This window comes from Molothrus ater, chromosome 1, assembly GCF_012460135.2.
Source record: "Molothrus ater isolate BHLD 08-10-18 breed brown headed cowbird chromosome 1, BPBGC_Mater_1.1, whole genome shotgun sequence".
NCBI classification, from domain to species: Eukaryota; Metazoa; Chordata; class Aves; order Passeriformes; family Icteridae; genus Molothrus; species Molothrus ater.
The window spans coordinates 119,110,758-119,127,576 of record NC_050478.2 but is presented as its reverse complement, the minus strand read 5'-3'; the positions used below and the strand labels follow the sequence as shown (position 1 = coordinate 119,127,576).

The 16,819-nt window shown below is 37.4% G+C and overlaps 1 protein-coding gene across 3 annotated transcripts in view; it reads right to left on the bottom strand.

Annotated features, from left to right (window-relative positions):
- PREX2 (phosphatidylinositol-3,4,5-trisphosphate dependent Rac exchange factor 2) overlaps positions 1–16,819 on the bottom strand; it is a 171,691-nt gene that overhangs the window by 114,077 nt on the left and 40,795 nt on the right. For all 3 annotated transcript variants that reach the window (XM_036400614.2, XM_054514457.1, XM_036400606.2), the window contains 5 exons: positions 13,099–13,170; positions 12,900–13,022; positions 11,031–11,135; positions 8,163–8,264; positions 6,319–6,480 (listed from right to left, as the gene is read on the bottom strand). In XM_036400614.2, coding sequence (XP_036256507.1) covers positions 6,319–6,480; positions 8,163–8,264; positions 11,031–11,135; positions 12,900–13,022; positions 13,099–13,170 — 564 coding nt within the window. The remainder of the gene's footprint in view (positions 1–6,318; positions 6,481–8,162; positions 8,265–11,030; positions 11,136–12,899; positions 13,023–13,098; positions 13,171–16,819) is intronic.

Here is a 16,819-nt window from a genome sequence, read left to right as displayed (position 1 = left end):
GTGCATGTCCATCCAGACATGCAAGCCTATTGTTAATTTTATTGTCTATTGTGCTGGCTGCATCAAGCATGCAACCAGGGTTTGAAGTTTCCTGACTTGGAGGGAGTCAAATCCAGCTTGGAAAACCTGCAAAAAGCCAGGACTCTCCTGTCATCTACACATGTTCTGAATGGTTTAGGCATGTGATAGCTGCAGTTAGTTCCTCTTCTTGATCTAACCACAGTAGTCCAAAGAAAAATGGATTCAATTAAGAGCCAAGAAGCAAACACACATTCTGCTCTCACAGTTCTTCATCCTTCTGCCCATCCTTTGTATGTCACAGCTGTGAATATTGAGCAATAGCTCAGTCTGTCCTAAGGAGAATGCAGTCTGTTTACAGAGATAAGTGAGATTGCACAACCATCACACTGGAACACAATCCAGGTCTCTAAGCACAGCCACTTCAGGGTCTGTACTAACCAACCACCACTGCTTCCATCCAGGAACAAGTGATCAAACAAGCCATTCAAAGATGAATGTCACCTATAGCCACTACAGCACATTTCCCTTCCTAAGACAGCATCAGTAACAGCATGCTAATTTTACAGTTTTATTCAAAATCAAACACTGAAACATTTTAAAAGCACACTCAGTGATATAAATTAGGCATAAATTAGGGCTGTGTGTAATGCTTGTTGACTATAATTACAGAAAAACAGGTCACTTTTTTCCATTCCATTTCATTGCTTTTGTGTATTAAAGAGTAAACAATATCTTATTCTGTGTTTCAAATTTGCTGGAATAGTACTTACTAACAATTTGCATTTTAAAAGGTTGGATACTTTCTAAAGGGTCTCGGCTTGTTTTTTACACAAAACTTCAACTGGGCAGAAAAATAGTAGTTTTTTGTAAGGAAGCCAAAAAATATCAGCTTAAGGCTTCAGAATTGTACAAGAGGTTTCAGCTTTCTAAAAAAGGATGGAATTCTTTTCATAGAAAGGATTTTATAAAAAAATTTTGTCTTTTCTTACTGAAGAATTTCATTTTCAGTATAGAAAAAATACAGTCTTTTCCCAACAGTCCTAACAAGATCTGCTACTGTGCCAGCATCTTTTCATAAAATAACACATTTAATACATATTTTAAGTATATATAATTCAGGCTATCTGACTTATTTACAATCACCTCATTCATTATTCAAGTTTAACATGACAGTATGGCAGTGAGGGTCGTCTGTCCCACATTATTACCCTTTATTATCCTCCTAATTTTGTTCCCCTTGAGAAAATACTGCTAGGTGAGGAAAACAAGGTTCTAGAGATACTTTTTTCCCTCTGAGATTTCATCCAAAGGAACAGCGTCAATGTCACTTCTCAGATACCTTCTGACAAGATCAAAACCTATGCTAGTGTGATCACAGGTCAATGAATTTTGTTAGGGCTATTTTATTTGCTGAAGTCCAAGGGAATAAGAAAACAGGATCAGAAGTCACATCTTGTTGTCCTCCATAACACTGCAAGTGCAGAAAAATTCCCTGTCACTTCCCTGCCTATGGTAATACTTCGGACTTGCCTGTTTCCAGACTTTAAATGGGCATGGAGCTGAAATGGAGAAAAACAGAAGGGTATATTATCTGAAGCACAGCTGTTTCTACGTCTGGGGTAAGCATGGCTCTCCACCACATCCCTTAAAGATAAAAAACATGCCTGAGGAAGGAGGAAGCAGAGAGCACACACAAGCACTGCCATATCTACCATGCAATTCAAAGGGCTGACAACCATAACAAGCTTTCATGAAGGATGGAGCTACTCCTTAACCCTACCAGGAAGACCAAGCTACAGCTGATATCCAGCCCAGTAGGACAATTCACTTATCCAGCTCCAAGCTGTCCCTCTCAAGGCTGCAGTAACAAATGAGGGGTCAACCCTCACCCCAGAGCAGGTGAGACTTTCTGCTGCACAGCTAAAACTGAATTACACTACCAACAATATTCTGGAACAACAAAACCTTCTGATACAAATGTATTTTCATTAAGCATTCACACTGAAACTACCATAGGAATTTCCAATATAAGCAACTTGAACTTGAAAGCAATTGCTATTTCAAAGTTTTCACGGACATTTAAACTCAGTGCTTGTAAGAGGAGATGACAGAGCTGCTCAACCTAAATGTAAAATCACTACTACTATGCTATTCATGCTTCTGTATATTTAAAGTACCTGCAACTAGAAATCATGGGCTATTTTCAGTGAAACCAGTGTTTTTGTAATCTGTCTATTTGAAAATGCCATGTATTATAGAAACAAACCTATTTTAATCATCTTCCAACAAATCACATAAATAATTCAGTTGGGAGAAAAAACAACCTGCAAAGCAGGCTTATACTGTGAATCTAGACTAATTTTGCCTCAATCTGTCCTATTGAGTCACTAAAGACTGTACAACAACCCTCTTCTGTGGGGAGCACCCCAACCAAAAACTCTGTGCCCTTTGAGAATAGCTGGTATGGCAATTAAAAGCCCATCAAATCTTGGAGCCTGCTGGCTATTTAGGTATAACTGACTTCTGATAACCTTTCTGATAAGCTTTGGCTGTCAGTCAGACACCTGTGATTCGAACTAAGGAAACAGCTCAGGTGAGAGGTCTGAAATGTGGGCTACCATGACCATATCAAAAAATAAAAGCACTGGAAGAAGAGAGACTGTATCTCAGGTAAGATATTACTTGATGACATGGAATCACATCAACAAGTAATATTTGGAATGGAAAGGAACAGAATACCCCATACTACTGTCGCTAAGTGGCCTATGACTCATATTGGGTTGTTCAGCTTCCAGCTTACAACAAATGCAACAATTTTTTCTTCTCTTACTGAAACATCCACGCAAATTTTACTGACAGACTCCTTGAGCTGCTGAGCCATTCTCCAACTGAGACACCTACACAAGTTCTGAATTCAGGCCAATAAATTAAACCACTTAGGAAATTAAGTGAGAAAATCATTATTTTCAAAATCATCTTTCTTGAAACAGATGTTCCATTTTTTCCATGAATCCGTATTTTTATCATAATAAACACAAGCTTCATTTTATGACACTTAAGTATAGGAATTCAAGTCATGCTTTGATCAGATTCTAAAAATAGTCTTTATTTTTTTCCCTTTCCTTCTAGTTGGGGCCAAGCAATGTGCTAAGCATTTCCTTCTGGAAGGAAATCTCCAACAAGTTTGCCTCTTTATTTTCAGCATTGCAGAAAACCAGATGTTTATTTAATTAAATCCACTCTCAAATATTGCATTCAGGAACTTTTTTTTTTTGTAGTTGTTGTTGGGAATCTTTCAAATACTGTTAGCTCATATACATGTTCTGGAATTCTTACCATTTCAAGGACTAACCTTACACTATGTCTGAAAAAGATGCACATCTTAAGATCAAGGCAATTTTGACAGACTGTGCATCCTGTGGTTACCATATGATATCAAACCCAATCAGCTAAAATACAATAAACACCACATAACCCTACTGCAAACATCCTATTTTAAGACACTGGCACTCTTTCAGAGTTCAAGCACACGTGAAACCCTAAAATGAAATCTAGGAAGAGTGGAGATGGAAAAAATAAAACAAAAAACCAAGAAAACCCACCAAGGCTGGTATGAAATTTCTTACTGAGTAGAGACTACATTCTGAGCACAGGGAGAATAAGTCTGTTTCAAATGCTTATGTCCATACTGTTACCATTCCTTCTTTATCATTATCTTTGCTCATTAACACATTTCCAAAAGGAACCATATTTCCTACCATATGTTTTACCTAGAATTCAGAAGAAACTTAATGCAGGAAAGGGCATTCCCTGTTCAGGGATAGAGGTTTGAGAACAGTAAGTTCTTAACCAACTTATATGACTAATAATGCATTGAGTTAATAATACTGTAACTTTATACTTGAGTGTGTTGATTAAGAAGGATTTGAAAAATATCTATGACTCAGACAATGGAAGCAAGTAGAAGAATTTTAATCACAGTAGTGCAGTAGAAAATTTAATTGAAAAGTTAAAAATAATAGAAGGAATAAAGTGGTGATAGACAATAAGGATTATTTAGCAAATTTCTTTGCCATAAAGTATTGAGCACTTAACTTGCAATTGCTCCTATCATGACCTAAAGAGGTTATCACATAAATATTTAAATGTTGAGTTACGCTAACCTTCACAACTTACTGCTTCACAAGTTACTGTCAAGCTAATTGTAATAAACACATTTTCACCTAATCTAAAGAAGGAGCTGTAAAGTGACGTTAACTAGACCTCGTCTCTATTGGAACATTTAGAATTTAACTTTATATTAGTCCCCTCTTTTTTAAAATCCTACAAACAATACAATAGCATTTGCTTTGAATTATTTTCTTTTATTTCAGATAGAAGGTTACAAATAAGTGCAGAAAGTCATGTCTGAATATGGACCAGCAATTATATCACTTTTCTACTTGCTAAAACTCCTTCTCATGATGCACAGTGAATTTTAGTGGTATTTCATAGGGACCATCCTGTACCAAAACATTACAGTGCACTGAGCTCCAGCATGATTTGCCAGAAATGGAAAAGCAGTTCTTGAAAATGCCTCTACAAAAGGAAAAAAAACATCTGAAGTGAAACATTTCAAATCACACAACGCACTAAAGAAACATGAAGAATTTTTATTAAAGTTAAATTAGTCACTTAATCCACATTTAGAATGAACCAAATCTTCCTACACTACTCAATTAACCACAAACCAAAGGTTTGCAGAAGTCCACTGATCAGGAGATTTCACATGGAGCATACAGGAAATAATTATGTGGTGTCATGGGTAGTATTTGGGGGGGGGGGGCGGTCTTTGTCCAGATCTATGCTCCTTTCAGATGGTGGCTTGTTCTGCTGAGACCTTCTGGATGACAGGGGAAAGCTAAATCCAGTACTGCAGAACCAGAGCACATCCTTAGGCACAGCAAAGTTCAAGAAACAGCAGGTACAGTAAAACCAGGAGGTGTAGGGAGGGAATAAAGCCATGCACAAACTATTTCTTATTTCTGCTTTTTTACCTACTGCTACAAACATCTACTTAAAAGTTGTCTATTCTAGTCAATGTTCTAATTGTTATTTGTCAGACTTTGTGGGGAACTCTCTCAGTAAAAATTCAGACTGCTTTGTCTTGAGGCTTTCTTTGCTTCAGTGTCACATCTGTGTCCCATCCACATCCCTAACCCTTCCTTTCCTCGGCACCCTACAAAGGAAATTTCCCACTATATAGACTGAGGTCTTTCAGTACCAGACTAACATGCAACAAACACATTTTTCTTGCTGCATCTCCCAGTCTGCAAGTCTTCCACAAAGCTTAAAGGGATAAAACCTCTTTCTCCAGTTCTTAAGCAGCCTTCTCAGGAAGAGAAGTAACATATTTAAGCAAAGTATTCAAAAAGCAAAGGATTGCTTCCATGTTAAAATCTGCCTCTTAAAAAGCCTGTGTATTTTTGGTTTTTTAAGTCAGTTTTGAATATGGTTACACTTTATTTGTTTGCTTTATATTTCTTTCATTGAAACTTCATTTGTGTTTGCCTTCCACCCCCAGTGCAATCAGCTCAGACACGCCAATAAACAACCAAGGGAACTTAAAGATACACTCTTATCTGCACCTGCCTTTCCATATGAACTAATTATAGTGCTCAGAACCGTTCAAAAGGAAGATTTTGGTGCTACAACTACTTAATCTTTTTGTTTTCTTGGGGAAAGCGTGGCTCTTCTGGTTACTACTTAAAATTCTAACTCAGAACCAGATCTATGGTTACTTCACAAAACTTGGTTGAAGCACTAAAGTTCTTCCATTTGCAAATCATTAAAAAGCCCTACAAATCTCACACAGATTCCATTGAATGTGTTCAAATTAGTTTAGCTCACCCAATATCAAGAGACTACCAACAAGCTGACAAAAACTTACAGGCTCAATGCTTAACCAATAATAAACAATATTTTTCAACCAAAGTGCTGCTAGGCCAGCATAGACAGCAGTAAAATAAAATCAGCATTTAAATTAGGATTTATAAATGTGTCTGTGTGCACGATATATGTTAATACAAATGCTAAATAACTATCCTCCCTCGAAGTCTACTATTTCATACAGCATTGCTTAGTCATGGAAATGGAAAACTTAATTTACAGAGTAGATCTCAAAAGCTGTGACTTCACAGAACTGGGGACTTGACAGAACCTCGGGATCACAAAAACAGTGCAACAGAAAACTGGGGAAAACTGATACTCCCCCCTCAACATAGAAAGTAACAAATCTTATGACAGTAATGACAGTACCTCCCATCCTTCAACGTGAGACTGCCATTCTTCCAAAAATTCTAATTTTTCCATTTGTCTCTTGGCCTCATTTATGTTGGAACAGACAGCTTTCATGGCCTGGAGAGCTTCCATTAGGGCTGCATAGTCACTGTGCTTCCTTGGAGTCCGCTTCAGTAACTCCTATTTAGACACAGAAAAAGGGGGAAAAAATAAAAGGAAAAAAAAGAAACCAGTCTTTGATCTCTAAAGGTCCATTACAGGAGACTTAAACTAAACCAGCATACAGGAAAAAAAATAGCCAGTCTTCTCTTTTACTAAGCAGAAAAGCAGTAACCCTTCTAAAATGGTCCTAGTAGGACACTAAAACTCAAGAGTAACTAATTATTAACAATAAATAATCATCATGATTTAGGAAGATTTCATTTCAGCTACTTTCTCCTCCAACAATGTTTCTTCATGTTGAGCTTTGGGGTTTGGGTTTGTTTGTTTTTTACACTCTGCAGGATACAACTGTTCAAGAGCAAGGATAACAATTCTGCTTAAAAAACCAGTAGTCCTCTAATGTCAAAATTAACACCGGCCTTTCCTGCAACTCAGGGCCGAAAACACATTCCTTTAGCTCCACACTATTGTTTAACCTCATGCAATGCAGCAAAGCAGTGAACAATAGCTTAGGTGACTCACTGATTTCAGATGTACTGGCAGCAATGCTGACAAACAAAAGTGGAGCCACCAGCATTTGTTTGAGATTTCCCATCTCAAGCTACCAACTCCCCATTTACAGCTGGGCTGACTGAGAACAGCCTTCAGCAAAGCCCTAACCCTGCTGCCACCACACCCTGTATTTAAATTTTCTTAATATATTCATTTCATTGCTCTAGAGTAATTCATTAGTCATTTTTCCCTGTTTTATCTGTATGCCTTTCAAAAACAGAATAGAAAAATAATTTCAGAATAGACCAAGGGAACTGTAAAGCCACAGCTATCTCAGATGACTCACACCTCATTGTAATGACTATATTTTTAATCTGTTTAAAAACTTTTTTATTCTTGCCTGTTTCTTACTTGGTTTTTTTATGTCATGCCTCATAACTGGCAACTTTGCAGATCAACACTCACACATGCATTGCGAAAAATACTGTCCAACAGTCATTTTTCAGGTAGCTTTTAGAGTAGAATTTGCTCTGGTTTTCCTCTCAGAGTTTGGAACAATAAGCAATACAAAATCTTAATTTGTTAAGCAATTACTTGCTTAAAATACTTACTTACTTTCTTGTATTTTATTTCTTAAGAGAGTAAATTAAAAGTCCAGATGTTTGAATGTCTAATGTTTATCACCACATTATCATTTTTCATTTATTTAAGCTGTCACAATATGATAGCAATAAACATATAATTGTACATAAAACCATTTACAGCACCTTACTCCACAGTTTTTCTTGTGAAAAAATCCATTAATATTTTTCATTTTCAGTTTGCTGATGGTAAATTAGCATCATCAAAGTACACCACCCGCAAACTCTGCTATCCCAGCATTTTAAGCAAGGGCATGATTGAACCCAGCTGAAATTAGTCTCATTAAACTCTCCCAAATGGCTCACTTCTGCCCAACAATGGGGAGGCAACCTTACGACTACAAGCAGAACAGAGCTAATCATCTCAATCCAGCCAAGCTCCTCAGTTCTTTTAATACTGATGTCAGAAGACTTGCCACCAGCTTTAATGGGAGCAAGGCTAGGTCCAATATCTTAATAAAGAGATAATTCACTGCCTAGGAAGATTGTTCCTGGGATTCAGAAACATGCTTAGCAACCAGTTTTATACAGGAAGTATAAAGTCCTCAATAAAAATCTTGTGAGTACCTTCAAAAGAAGGGGATACTTGCATATTCTCTGTATTGGTGTCACTAGATATCCCTCCAGGGGTACATCTGTGTTCTTGCGTCCTCCAAGGAGCATGCAGTTCTGGAGAGGGAACAGGTTCACAAATTACTGAAAAATCCCAAGAAAATGATCAGAAATAAAGACAAGAGCATAGGTATACAGCAGTGTTTGGCTAAAGTATACACAAACTGTAAATATATATATAGAAGGAGGGAGGTTTGCAAGACTGTCAAAAGTACAGGCTTGAACATATGCACAGGCTATCACTCATGACAAGAAGTCAAAAAGGCAGAATTCAGGCATCTCACACTAGTACCTTCTTCATCCAGTCTGATGAAGAGGACTTTTTCTTACAGTTTGAAACTAAAAAACAGTAAATAAAATGCTCAAAATATGCTTTCAGACTTCAACAAACAAAAATAAAAATATTTCAGGTTGACCACTACAGCTGATGCTGTTTCTAAAAAGTGTTTGCAGCATTAAGTAGTATCAAAGATGGTTTGAATGTTTGAATATGGCCATCCTATTAACATTTAATTTTTTTTACACACCTCAAAAAAACCATGTTCTATTTTCATGCTTCTATATTTAAATTTGATGTGAAATGAATAAAATATCCTGAAGTCATGGGCAAAAGGCTATGAAAAAGTTTCAACAAGACATCTGATTATGGAAGCAGAGAGTAAATTAAACATTGGGTGGAAGTACCCAATAAAAGTAGCTGAGAGAGAAAAGAATAAGGGCTTTTGGGAATAAGAAAACACACAAAGCACATCACAGCAAATATTTGGAATTGCTGGAATTAAAGTCTAAGTACATAAAGACCTAAAGTAATGATGACAATTATTTTATGGAGAGTTCAGAAGGAATTGTGATGCAATGCATGAGATAATCTCAGCTTCAAAGAACAAGTTGCCTAAACTGAGGACACTAAAGAAAGGCAGTTTAAGGCAGCCAGATGAGATGTTGTGAGATGTTGACACAGGCCACAGATCTGGATGCAGACACATTGTTGATGGAACAGAGGCTGCACAACTGGCTGGCCACCCAACACACCTCTCCCACAACCAATGCTGCCAGGCGATCTCCACACCCACTCTTAAGTCTCTGCTTTGTACTCATGCTTAACCACTTCTGGCTTATCCTAAAGGATGCTTTAGCCTAAAGGATTTCACTTCCAAACACAAAAGCTTTACTGATAAAAGATAAAGATAATACTGATAAAGATAATGGCAATGCAGACTATAGTTGATAATTTACTGATAAAGATAATGGCAATGCAGACTATAGTTGTTATAACAACTTCCTCTATATTCAAAGCCTCAAAAGTTCTGGTTTCAGCTCCCAGTAATTTATAGATAACCACAACTCTAATGACCTGAACCCTTTGGTGTGCCCAGAAGGCTTTGCTGTGCTTTAAATCATGCCCTAAATCTACAAGGAACCCAAACCAGATGAGAAAGACCTCTGCATCTGCCCCAGAGCACCTAAAACTGACACACCATGAACTGCCACAATGGCACACTTGGCTTCCTCTGTCACTAAACAAGCTCTTTGTAATCTTTCTCCAGTATTTTGCTTTTTGCCTCTCTAGTCAGCATTCACCCTTTCTTCTTTAGTCTGGCCATTCTGCTCCCAATACAAGAATCACACATATGAAGCTCCCCAGTCTGGGACAAAGTGAAAGATATTGTGTCAACCACTGAGGAAACATAGGACAACTTTGAAGCAGTTTTTAACTGTGAATCACCATTTCTGTGTAAGAGATTCTTAGCAAAAAGGCAGTTGGTGCCTCATGTCACACAGTATCTCCCACAATAAGGAAATTCCCACACTGCTCATTAACTTGGCTGTAAGTAAGTGCAGCTGGGGAGTCAGCTCTGGTATCTTTCAAAGCATCAGTGTGATGCAATAGGACTTCACCAAGAACACCGTCAACAGCAGTAATGAAACTCTACAGCATGCTAGAAGTAATTAATAAAATTAACTGAAGACTTGTGATACTGTCAGCGTTGGCAGAATCTTTTTTTCTCAAACACATCTGTGGTGCTTTGCTGAAAGGGTCATTTGTTCTCCAGTCCCAAAACACAATGATCAAATCTGATCAGTCCAAAATTTGATAGCATATCCATGGACACTTGCTCAGGTATTTAAGTTCCAATATAGTAGACCACTCATTTCAAAGCTGAACTTTTTACCACAGGAAACTATGGAGGAAACACAAAAATCATTCCACACTGTTTCCTGCTTTTAACAACTAAAGTCAACTATTAGCAAACTCAGTATTTACATGAAAATTTGTTTTGCTATTGAAAAACCATGAGGATATCAGACTTAACATTTCCAAACCCCTCCTTACTTGTCTTATAAAGCGAAAGACTACTTGTGGAGCTGTTTCCTTCACCTTGGATTAAGTCAGCATCTAAGATTACAATGGCTACTCTATGATCCATAACAAAAGCTTTTTCTGTCTGCAACAGCACTGGCTATAATAGCAGAATGTGGACCTCCTCTCCAGAAGTTCTGCTGAGTTCTCCAGTTCCTTTCTACAATTCCTCTCCCTATCCCTCCTCATCTATTTTATCCTATTCTTTGTCCTTTCTAGAGAGTCACACCCTTGTATCCTGGCCAGTAAGTTCAAGGTACACTGCCTAATTCTGTATTTTCCACAGATCCAAGCAAGCAGTGAAAATATGATTTAACCACCCCCTTCTTCTGGAAACACCACCCCCACCTAAAATTGTCTGCTAACCACTTGCAGGTGTGCTTGTACTTGTTACATGGTGGAGGTGAAAAAAAAAATCTAAAAAATACAAAGTTAGAAACACCAACTCAAAGTTTATTTACCAAAAGAAACGTTCGCACTGTTCTTATTTTGTTCAGGTCAAGAAGAACTTTCTGTGCCTTCTCGTGGTTGCTACAGTACTCATCATAGATACGGAATTTCTCTTTCTGCAGAAACAAAAAGAGACATTGTTTTTCACTTGTCATTTTGGGTTTGTTTTAATTAATAAAACATGGAGTGAACCCTTTGCAAAGCTAATATGGCCTTCATTCTAGCAAGTCAGCTCTTCTTCATACATTTATTATTTGAGGTCTAGCCTCAAATTATGAACAGTCTGGAAGTACCACTTGGGAATTTCAAACACAGATTCATAGAAAACAAGGTTGAAAGGGACCTCGGGGATCATCTGGTCCAACCTTTCTTGGCAAGAGCATGGTCTAGACAAGATGGCCCAGAATCCTGTCCAGTGGAATCTTAAATGTGTCCAATGTTGACAAATCCACCACTTCCCTAGGGAGATTATTCCAATGGCTGATTGTTCTCACTGTGAAAAATTTTTCTTTGGTGTATAATTGGAATTTCACCAGAAGAAACTGGTACCCATTACCCCTCCTATTATCCACGTGATTCTGTAAAATGGGAGTCTCCATCTTTGTAGCCACCTTTTAAATACTGGAACATAGTGATAAAGTCTCACTTAAGCCTTTTCTCAAGTCAGCTCCTGCAGGCAGCCACATGGAACACTTCCCATGATCATCCTTGTGGTTCTTCTCTTAAACCTGTCCAGACTGTCCACATCTCTTTTGTACAGCAGGGACCACAGAATTCCAGCTGAACACAGAACTCCAGCTGTGGCCTAACAAGCACTGAGCAGACAGTGATAATGATCTCTTTATCTCTGCTGGTGATGCTCTTACTGTTGCAACCCAGCATTCTCTTGACTTTATTTTTTTTTGTCACAGCAGCACACCGTTCAATCATATTGAGATGGTGGTCCACCAGGACATTGATGTCCCTTTTCATAGAGCTGAGCCTCAGCTGGATAGATTCCAGCCTGTGCTGCACTCCCACAAACACACAGGATAAAAACATACATGAAGAAAATGCAAAATGAATGGCTAATTTGTTGACATTATTACCCAATTTGCTGCTAACACTTGTTTTCAAATATGATCCATTTTTCTGCAAAGTTAAAAACTGATGTTACTCAACTTCTGTAAATTGTTTCCACTAACCATTAATAGATTTTGCCTGCCACAATGAAAAATTAAAGACTTAACAAACAAATGTGACTCTAACCAGAGATAACAATGAAACCTGGACCTTTTGTTAGGTCTACAACTGAAAGCAAACCAATTTGTCTTCATTTTGCAAAGCTCTGTAAGAGTAACATCCTTGTTTTGCTCCAACAGGAAAAATAATACTCCTAGAAACCAATTACTACAGGACATACAAACACACTTGTTTGTAGAGGTACTGCAGTTGCTGGAAATAAAATAACAATCCAGAACCATGGAGGTATTTGATCCAATATATACAATTCTTTACTAACTATTCACATTTTTGCAGAGCACTAAGGGGGAATAAAAAGATAGTACTACTCTTGCTGCATGCAACCTTGTACCTCCACCTAACACACAGGAATAGCTTTGCCCAAGTTGCAAGGCTCAGTTTGTCAGCCTGAGCTGATCTGGTGAATATAAAAATGATGAAACACCACAAGTGTCATTTAATATGTCCTTTCTTCCCTGCCTCCCATCTCTTTTTTTTTCTTGGACATGACAGTAACCAAGAGATGAACTTCATTATGCAATCAAGCCATAGTTAGGCTTCATGACTATGTACCCTTATCATCATGATGGTAATTAATAAAGGCAAAAAATAAAAAAAAAAAGATGTGGAAAAAAAGGCTGAAATAAAAGATAGCATACATAATTCAGAAAGCAGGTTCCAATTTCATGCTGTGCATTAGGTTCTGGCTGTAAACAGTCCTCCACAAGGGACAGGAAGTTTTTGTGAACTGCAAGAATATCTTCAATATTTGAAAACAACATCTGCAAAAGAATAAAACATACATAAGTGAAACATCAGACACAAAACAGAAGAAAAAAATGCAATTAGGAGACTAACCTTAACTGTTTCTTCTGTAACATTTTTATCCACTTTGGCTGCAGCACATTGGATCATTCGGTGAAGAAAAGCCTGCATGAAACAAGACAAATAAGGAAAAAGTTATTTCAGGAAGACTTGAACAACTTCTGGCATGTTATGCTTTAATTTGTTTCCCAAACTGGATATAAAGCCAGATCAGAATATTATTCAGAATTTAAAGTAAGCTCTTTATTTATAAATCATTTAGTAGTCCTGTTATTCTAACGTAATAGAAGACCTATCTACACAGTGTTAAAAAGAGTAAAATATTAATGAAGCTGAGAAACTGAACATTCTCTGAAGTACCACTTCCATTCTGCACTCATATTACAATCAAGCAAGAGAAAAATATACTACTTTTCAAAATCTCACTCTATTACTTTACAAATTGAGCACAAGACAACCCAAAAGAAGATGCTAATTTCCAAATTAAACTAATCAGGAGATACTATTATGTCATGTAAGTTTTACCAGAGCAACCAAAAGTCAGATTTCAGATACATTAATAATGAAATTTATTGTAAAGTAAATTGGCTTAAACAACAGTCAGCTGCACCTGGTTTTGCCTAATGAAAACTCTTCTGTCTTGCCTCCCCAAGAACCTAATCCCCAGTGATCAAATCAGAAGTTAGTACTGCCACCAATGAAATACCAAAATTGTAAGTTTTCTTTCATTTTACGTTCAAGAACGGGACAGAAAAAGAAGATGTGTACAGTAAGCAATTCCTAAAGAAATAAATAACTCAAGTACAAAGAGCAGAATTAATTTTCATTAATTCACTTCATTGCAAAGGATATTGGTATGTCCTAAAAAGTATCTACAAACTGTAGACTAAAATCTTACATTGATAATTCTTCACACAGACATGCATATTCTTCAGTCATTAAAACCTGGCACCATGAGTGCACAAATGTCATGTCTTTCATAACCATTTAGCTCCAAGTCACTGTGCATTGTACACTGTACATGAGCTCATCTAAATTCTGGCGTGGTGCAAATTCCATAAAAGAGGCAATAAATAACCCCTGTGTGGAAAGATAGCAGTCACAGCAGCCCTTCTTGCCCTCTGCTGGGACTTAAACATTTTCATTCCCAAGCAATGATCCTTTCTCCGCTGAAGAGGACTATGTAACTGGCATTACACATTTTTATTACTGAAGAGTCAAATCTAGTTATCCAGGACATAAACTGAATTAAGTTTGGAATACTGCCAGCACACTATATGTTTCCTATCACTCTCTACAACGATGTAGATTTTCTAGTTCATTAAACCCGTCTTTTTCCTGACTATTTGTGCTTCCTTTTTAATGTTTTACTGGTGCTACAAAAATGCCTTTAACTCATTTGCAGCAGTTAACTGATGGTGGACGACAGCTTTTACATCATTCCTTGCTAAGAATATCCCCAGGGGTTATGGCAAATTTGCTGCATATATTATCTGTACAACCAATCCCACTAAGAGTGAAAGCCTGCATGACTCTTAGTTAAATTTTGGAAGTTTTCACTAAACCATGCAACACCATTAAATATGCTTTAGAATCAAAGAGGAAAAAATAATTATAAGAACTACCTCTGAAACTCACATCTATTTTTATTATCTGTAATATCTCTCTGTTCACATTATTTCCCCATAGACCAAACATACTGCTCATCTGCACTTATGTTATCTAAGAAGATCTTAATTTCCTGTAACTCTGAAGGAAGGTGAGCATGGAGCTGGCTGATAATGAAACTAAGAAGGAACTGAGAGCTGAGGCATGAGTTATTCCCAAGTGATTCAAGACACTAGAGGGGAGTCAGGAGGTCAAGAAGAGAATATATCAGCTGCAATAAACAGTTGTCCAAGCAGCACTGTCCCAGACATCACATCTGCAGAGGTTATCAGAAAATAAATCCAGGAAAATCCAAACTTTTGCAGAGCCCAGACACAAATCACTAATTAAGGTAGGGAGGCCTGGGACAATTTCAGTCCCTTCCTGTAACTTCTTGGAAGCCCCTGTAAAATTTTGCTGTACTCATTCCGCAGGGGTAGTGTGTCTGGTGTGAGGCCAGATTTTTCCCTAAGATTGCCAGCTGTTCACAGTATCATGGAACCATAGAATGGCCTATAGGTTGGAAGGGACCTTAAAAACCATCTAGTCCCAATTCCCCTGCCATGGGCAGGGACACCTTCCACTAGAACAGACTGCTCAGTACTCCATTGTTCTCCCTATCAATGCAGATTTGCTTCCTGAAAAAAAATCATTATGCTCTGTCTCAAAAAATCAATGCATGTGACAATTTGAATTTTTCAAGCACTTACATGAAGTTCTACAAACTGCACATATTGTAAAATAATTTGAATAATTTCACATTTCCTAGAAGAGTAGTGTTAAGAGAATTCAGGGGAGCACAGGTAGGGATGGATGTGTCCAGCTCCAAGGCCGATCCCTGGCAGACTTCACCTGTTGTGGAGTGAATAATGCAAAGCATTGATGAAACCCAGGTTTCCAGGACATAAATCCCCTTATCAATTCCCTTCCTGGAGCACAGAGACACCACAGACTCCACACACATAACACCTCTGCACTAGTACTTTCCCAGGGAGAATGGACAGCCATCATCAGGCAAGAGGATGGAGAAGTAATTGTTTGGTTTTTTTTTACAGTGTAAAATAACCTCAATCCAGCACTGCAACTATGAAAAGACTAATGTCTCTGAACTCATATAAACACACAGGTCTCAGAGAGGGCTGACTACTCAAAAAAATCTCCACAATTATTTAAGCATCAACCGAGGACAACCATAAGCATTTCTACAAAAATTAGCAGACAGAGAAAAAACAGGTAATTTGCAGACACAACTGTAAGGAGGACACAGAAATTACAGATTTTAAAAGAAAAATATATAAGGATGGACAGAAACTACTCAGGAGCTGTCAGGTAATGGAAAGAAATAATTATATAAGCTTTTGAAATCATACCAGTAAGCTCTAATTAATCATAGAAAAAACGCATCTCTAAAAACATAAAAGTAGAATGGACATCTCAGCCAATTCACAATTCACTAAAGAAATGGACACATAAAAAAACAAAAAAAAAAAAAAAAAACAAAAAAAAAAAAAAACAAAAAAACAAACCAAGAAGTCAGGAACTCCTCTGAAATAGCACTGAGTTCCTTCTAAAACTTCCACCATTACTTCAAGTATGAGACTCCAAGTCCACACTCATTACTGAGCACCACATGAAGGTGAATGAAGGAGCAAAGCAATTACAAATTGTAAGGAAACAATAGGACTGACCAAACAGGTGTAGGAATCAATAGTCATACATGATTTCCATGCTTACAAAAAAGCAAAAAACCAACAAAAATCACCGAAGTGAAAAATCAGTTCAACCCCAATACAAGTACATCAGACATACATGCCAATAAATCATGACTCATCTGCATTTACTACATCTTGCTGAGTTTACTGCAGTATTCATCTACACTAGTGTAGAAGTTTCATAGCACTATAACAAACACAGAGAATAAATATCTCTGTGCACTCCAGGATCCCAGGGCAATGGCACATAGACAGGGATCCTCAACTTTCTCAAAGCTTTCCAAGCAGATTCCAGAGTTTCTCTTAGGTTCATTTCAGTTCTTAATTTTCTAAAATAACAGCAGAGACATATGGTATAAAACAGATTGCAATTCTCTAGATTTCCACCTTGTGCC